Genomic DNA, 6,446 nt, shown 5'->3' with positions numbered 1-6,446 from the left:
ATTTTATCATATTTTCCAGTTCAAATGGAAAACAATAAAATTTCACTTCACATACGGTTTCAATTCCAGTTTCAACTGGGATCCACAGTTCAAAAAAGAACAATGCACCTGTTACTAAGGAGTTAGTTGCAAATGTTGGAGGGCGGGGGTGAGCACTGAATGTAATGTAATGAAAAGAGGCATTACATTCCGTTCTTTCATAATATCACATTGCGCTCTCAGTAACCAATTTTATAGAAAGGAAATGATATAGTTTTCTAAAGTTTGCAACTTCAGGTTTATTTCTCTATTTCAATTTAAACTAATCTTTTTTTTTTTTTCATCGATTTAAATTCGAATGCGAGTTTCTTTTTTTCTTTTTTTTTTTCGATTCTAGCTCAATTTTAATTTAGGGTTTTCCATATATATTAGTTGAAGTGTTTTTTTTTTTTTTTCGATTTAAGTCCAAGAAAAATATCGATTTTATTAGTTTATCTATTCGATTCAGTTTCTTATTCAGATTCTGTAATAATCACTGGTCATTATTAGAACATGCGCCTCTGTAGTCCTGTACAAATAGCATTTGAATCTATAGAACTAGACCAAATGAAAAAAGGTTGTTCAGAATTTAATTCTTGTTACTAACTAGTGCAGCGCTTCCCAAACCGTGGACTGCAATCCCCTTGGGGGCCGTAGGTTTTGTTGAGGGGGGGGCATGAAATAATGAAAACAAATTTAAAATGTTTAATTTTTATTATTTATTATTTCTTTTTTGTTATTTTTTATATTTTAACGGGGGGAAAAAACACATATTGGTGCGGGTTCACAAATTTTGCTTTCTGCGTATTTCGGCGCTTAATGAATATTAGTAAATATATGCTTATTCATATAAGTTTCATTTCAAAGCAGAAATCTAAGAATTGCAGTTTCAAATATTTCACTTGATATTGACCTTTTGTGTAGCAATATTGAAACACATCCATCACATTAAATTGTTATTAAACTTCTTTTATGTTTTTAGTTCTTTCTTTATTACTAATCGTTTTACGTTTCATGTAAAATGTACAATAACAGTACAGTATATCTATGTATATAAAAATATGAAATAATGTGCCATGTCAAATGTGTATGTAAGATGCTAAAAATGTAATATTTGCATTTGATTTTTGCAATATTCGTTGTGTATGTTTTGTATTGAATAAAAATAATATTGTATTGAATATAAATACAATAAATATTATAATAATATATTATAATAATATATGTCTATATTACGATTTTTCTTCAAGGGGGGGCCGTGAAATATTTTAATTTTTCCAATGGGAGGCCCATGACATCCAGAAGTTTGGGAAGTACTGAACTAGAGGATATTTATCTAAGCTTTTCCTCGAATGGTTCCCAAGTTAATCGATCTCTGGCTTAACGAAAAAGAGTTCCCACCCGGAAAATCTATTTAGTTACAGACAATTATACGAGTATTACGGTTTTGTATCATGAGACGACAGCTGTCTCTATCTCTCTGTGTTCTCTAAAGCTTCCACCAGTAAATGCTTCAGAGATGGACACTGGCTACTCACTTGTCTTTTAATTAGGGCTAAACGAGTTTTGTGTTTTGAATGGAAAAGGTGATGAGAATGTATTTATTTCATTGCTAGGAACATCGATGTTATTCAAAATGGAAAGAAATAATATTCAAACTGAGCATCAGTGAGGTGAGCATCATTTGTAAATCGACAGTGACCTGTCGATTTACAAATGACAAAAAGGCAGTGCCGTTGCTAGAACTTTTGCCACCCGCGGCGGTCCCTGAGATTGCCGCCCCTCCCAATACTCACCAAAAATACTACAAAAAGTCAAAACGACGTATAGGGTAAGGTTCAAAGTGCCACCCGGGCTGATCCCCTCCCCCCCAACTACGCCACTGCAAAAAAAGGTCGTTTCTACTAACAGTTTTCGAGGTCGTTTTCCCGCATCAGATAAACTTTTCTGAGTTATCAAGACAAGTTTTTAATCAGGACCAGATTTAATGATGCTGCAGCGGGTAAGCTAAAACTTTAAGGGAAGCCCCAACTTCTGAATAAATTTCGGTTTTAGGAGTCCCTTGTCCTAATATGTAGCTTGTCTATATTATGCGTAAATACGGCCGTGGTGTAAATTGATGTTTTTACCTTGAAATAATTGAAATGGAACTTGATACAACTTGGCATTTACAAAAAAATCAGCTAACTCCTTTTTTTTTTTTTTTTTTTTTGTTCCCGTATAAGGAGCAGGCGAGGCCGTTTTAGCCTTATCTAACTTTTGGAGACTGATTGGGCAGTTCAATCTCCACTGGTAGCCAATCAGATGCAGCTGGCCCAAGGCTATCACTAATTAAACGGTACGCAGTGAAAGAGGCGGCTAGAGAGTGCCGCCATCTCGTGGCGGCATAAATAATGTATATATATATATATATACATATATACATAAATAATGTATATATATATACATTATTTTTATCGGAATTATTTATTTTTATTGTGTTATTTCTGTATATACATTTTATTGTGATATGCTACAAATAATTAATGAAATTTCAGAATCGGTAAATTTAATACAGATATGCCTCACAAAGCCAAAACTATTTTGGATTTTCGCATCTGTTTTCAAGCACAATCTTCACAAGAATGATAAGTTTTTTTTTTATTTTCTCATGACACTAACATATATTACACATAATGTAAATATTAATATCTTATTTTGAAATATTAATGCATGTCATAATTTATTTTAAAATGCTTCTGTTCCCTCGTTACTTATTTTATTGAGTAAGTATTTTTCTCATAATATTAATATAAATGATTGAAGATTATTATTATTATTATTATTATTATTATTATTATTATTATTATTATTATTATTATTATTATTATTATTTCGTGAAACTCCAAGGAGTCTTTAGACTCATCGAGGGAAGCCCTAAACATGTCAAGAACAACTATTCAACATCCACACAGCATCTATCACACCTTGTCTTGAACTCATTCACAGTCATGGCACCCACAACAGACTCTGGCAGCTTATTCCACTCATTCACCACTCTCCAAGTAAAAAACCTAGTTCTAATACCCTTGCTAACCACACTCTTTCCCAGTTTCTATGGATGGCCCCTAGTCCTCCCACTACCAGTCCTGTTCTGAAAAATATCCTCTGAATTAATCTTATCAAAACCCTTCAGTAATTTGAATGTCTCAATCATATCACTCCTCTTCCGCTTATCAACTAATTTCTGCAACCTACAAATCTTCAACCTGTTCTCGTAAGGTTCATTCCATAGGCCGGCTATAATCTTGGTCATTTTCCTCTTGATGCTCTCCACGTCTTCCCCATCAAGAAGAAGAAACCCTGGCGCCCAGATTTGAGCACAGTAGTCAAGATGGGATCTTATCAAGGCTCGATACAGAGGAACAATAACTTGCTTGTCTCTGCTCGTCAAAGTATTCTTCAGTGACCAAGTGATTTGATGAGCTGATTTAGCCACTTTTGCAATCTGTCCCCCTAAACTTCAACTCCCTGTCCACTAACACTCCCAAATCCCTGGCTTTGTCAGCTTCCTGGAGTACAGTTCCACCAATGTGATATACTACTGCTAATTTTTTCACCCCATAACCTTACACTTTGCTACATTGAACTGACATCCATTCTCATTAGCCCAGACTGCCAATCTATTCAAATCATCCTACAAAATTTTGACATCATGTGCATTCATCTATTGCTCTACCAAACTTTGCATCATCAACAAAGAAAGGAACAGTTCCTCTCCGATCCTTTCCTATATCGTTAATGAACAAATTAAATAGCAGTGGTCCAAGATGTGACATTATGTGTATGACAGTTTGTGTCTCTGCTTAGCATGCATTTTAGTTTTGAGAAAAATCTCTCGCAGTATACCTAGGCTGCTATTATAATTAATGCATGTTAATATCCTAAGAATGTTCATGAATATCAATATGTGCAAATTTAGTTAAAATCTGATAACAATGTGACATACAGTTTTTGAGGATTTTCAATTTTTAATAGCAGTAATAGTTTCACGGTAATAATGGAATGACTGAGGTGAAACTATTACTGTTTTAAAAAATTGAAAATTCTCCAAAACTGCATGCCATACTGTTATCAGATTTTAACTAAACTTCCACACATCGATATTCATGGATATTCTTTGCATATTATTATTATTATTATCGGATTAAGAGCCTGTGTAGCTCAGTGGATGTGGCGTTTGCCAACCATGGCGCTTGGCCTCACGAAGGAAGACTTGGTTTCGAGTCTAGTCGGCGACTAGAGGAAATTTTTCTAAGCCTTTTTCGACCGGTTCCCGAGTTAATCGATCTCTGGCACGGGCAAGCAGGTTTTTCCTCCCGGAAACCCGGGTTTTTCGTCCTGTAAACTCAAGAAAATCGACCGTAGAACCCACATTATTTCGGACATTAAATATATTGTGTTAGGGTCAGGGACCACGAGATGGCGGCACATTTGAGCCGTCTCTCTTCACTGAGTACCGCTTAATTAGTGATAGCCTTGGGCCATCTATCTCTGATTGGTACCAGTGGAGATTGAACTGCCCACTCAGTCTCCAAAAGTTAGATAGGGCTAAATGGCCTCGCCTACTCCACGTATAAGGGAATAAAAAGGCGTTAGCTGATTTTTTTTTATCGGATTAACCATAATAGCAGCCTAGGTATACTGCGAGAGATTTTTCCTCAAAACTAAAATACATTCTAAACAGAGTCAGAAATTGTCATACACATGAATAGCTTATATTAATGTTATGAGAAAAAGACATACTCAATAAAATAAGTAACGGAGATATTCTTAATGAACATAAGCATTTTAAAAATAAATTATAACATGTATTAATATTTAAAAATAAGATATTAATATTTATATTAGTGTCCTGAGAAAAGAAAAAAATCTTATGATTCTTGTGAAGATTGTGTAGATACATTAGTAATAATTGAAGAGAATGTATAGAAGAAAATGTATAGTTAGCCAGCATAAATCTTCTAGAGAAATAGGCACTATAAACTGGGGGATTAAGCCAGCATAAATCTTCTAGAGAAATAGGCACTATAAACTGGGGGATTAAGCCAACAAGGAGCACTGTAGATACATTCTGCCGATAATCAAATATTCTGCATCCCACTTCCTACCTTATGTTGTTAAGGTAGGCGCTATAGTTGCTTGTTTCTCACACTATGGTGTCCCTTGACTTCTTTCTATGTAGTATACATTCAAATAACTACTTATCATTTCATCTAGTACGATGGAAATGTGAGAAAAGGCGGAGACCGGCTGTCACAGATTTCGAAATGTTAGGGCTATAATAGTGCTACCTACTCCCTTTGAGAAAGGAAAGGGCTAGAAGATTTATTTATTTATTCAAATTAATTCGATGTTTCACTGTCCTGGGTGACATTTATTTGTTTATTTATTTAATTATTTATTTTCAATGAATATCACTTAAGTTCGTGTTAAACATATACTCCGCGTGGGGGGAGCCAAAGGTTTTTAGTGGACAGCAGCTAAGAATGAACTGGATCTTGATTGTACTAATTTCCGAAGTTAATGGCCGATTCGGCGAAGTGTTCTATAAATAAAAATGTTAATAACTGGAACGAGGATTGCTGTATATCATGTAACTTATCTCTTTCAGTGTGCATTTTGTGTTCATTGCTAGCAAAATATAAATAAAAATGTTAATAACTGGAATGAGGATTGCTGTATCTTATGTAACTTATCTCTTTCAGTGTGCATTTTGTGTTCATTGCTAGCAAAATATACACGTGATGCTGTATAAATACAAACTTCACACATTGTATTGTCATCATCATTTTGAAAAGAAAACTACGCCCTCTCTAATGCATGAATATAAAATACAGCTGCTTTTATTTGGAATTATTTGTTGGCGTCATGTTTGTCTGTAAGCGTATGATTATTATTTTCTTCATAGCCCTTGGCTTAATGTGGCTTTTTATACAGCTGGGTGAGTTGTTTGTATTGGTGTATTATAAATATCTTTTATAATACACCAATATTGGTGTATATAAATATTGATTTATAAATATCTTGATTCATGGGGATGAAGTATGCAGGAAGTTTTAAAAATAATAATGGCGCATTAATAGCGGTTTATGCGCCTTTCCAAAATGATGGGGTAGGAGGGGGGAATGGTCAGATGTCCAGTACACACAGGATTGTCTAGTATTTTATTCTTTTATTTATTATTATTATTTTTTTAAATAATAATGCGAATAGATCGAGGGTTTGTGGATTGCAGAAGTTGGTTGATAGTAAAAAGGAGATATCTAATAGAAACATTTAAGTTAACGGATTTTATACATTGCATGGAAAGAAGTCAGAGGGAACAAACAGCCATGGTGCCGATCGATCTTTCGCTGCAGTGACTGCAGAAATCCTATGGGACATAC

The 6,446-nt window shown here is 34.4% G+C and overlaps 1 protein-coding gene across 2 annotated transcripts in view; it reads left to right on the top strand.

The window, feature by feature from the left end:
• The first annotated feature begins 5,547 nt into the window (after positions 1 to 5,547).
• The window catches only part of LOC150102473 (galactosylgalactosylxylosylprotein 3-beta-glucuronosyltransferase 3-like), a 60,484-nt gene continuing 59,585 nt past the window's right edge, over positions 5,548 to 6,446 (top strand). The window contains exon 1 of one of the 2 annotated variants that reach the window (XM_090398968.1): positions 5,548 to 5,653. Coding sequence is in view for 1 of the 2 variants with exons in the window: in XM_090398967.1 (XP_090255093.1) it covers positions 5,881 to 6,001 (121 nt within the window). In the remaining variant the exon portion in view is untranslated. Of the gene's footprint in view, positions 6,002 to 6,446 lie in introns of both variants that reach the window. The other variant, XM_090398967.1, reaches the window with a different exon arrangement.

The sequence above is a fragment of the Typopeltis vanoorti genome, chromosome 10 (assembly GCF_054136105.1).
Source record: "Typopeltis vanoorti isolate ZY-2024b chromosome 10, IOZ_Tvanoo_1.0, whole genome shotgun sequence".
Classification (NCBI taxonomy): Eukaryota; Metazoa; Arthropoda; class Arachnida; order Uropygi; family Thelyphonidae; genus Typopeltis; species Typopeltis vanoorti.
The sequence above is the reverse complement of the archived record's forward strand: the minus strand, read 5'-3'. Positions and strand labels throughout refer to the sequence as shown.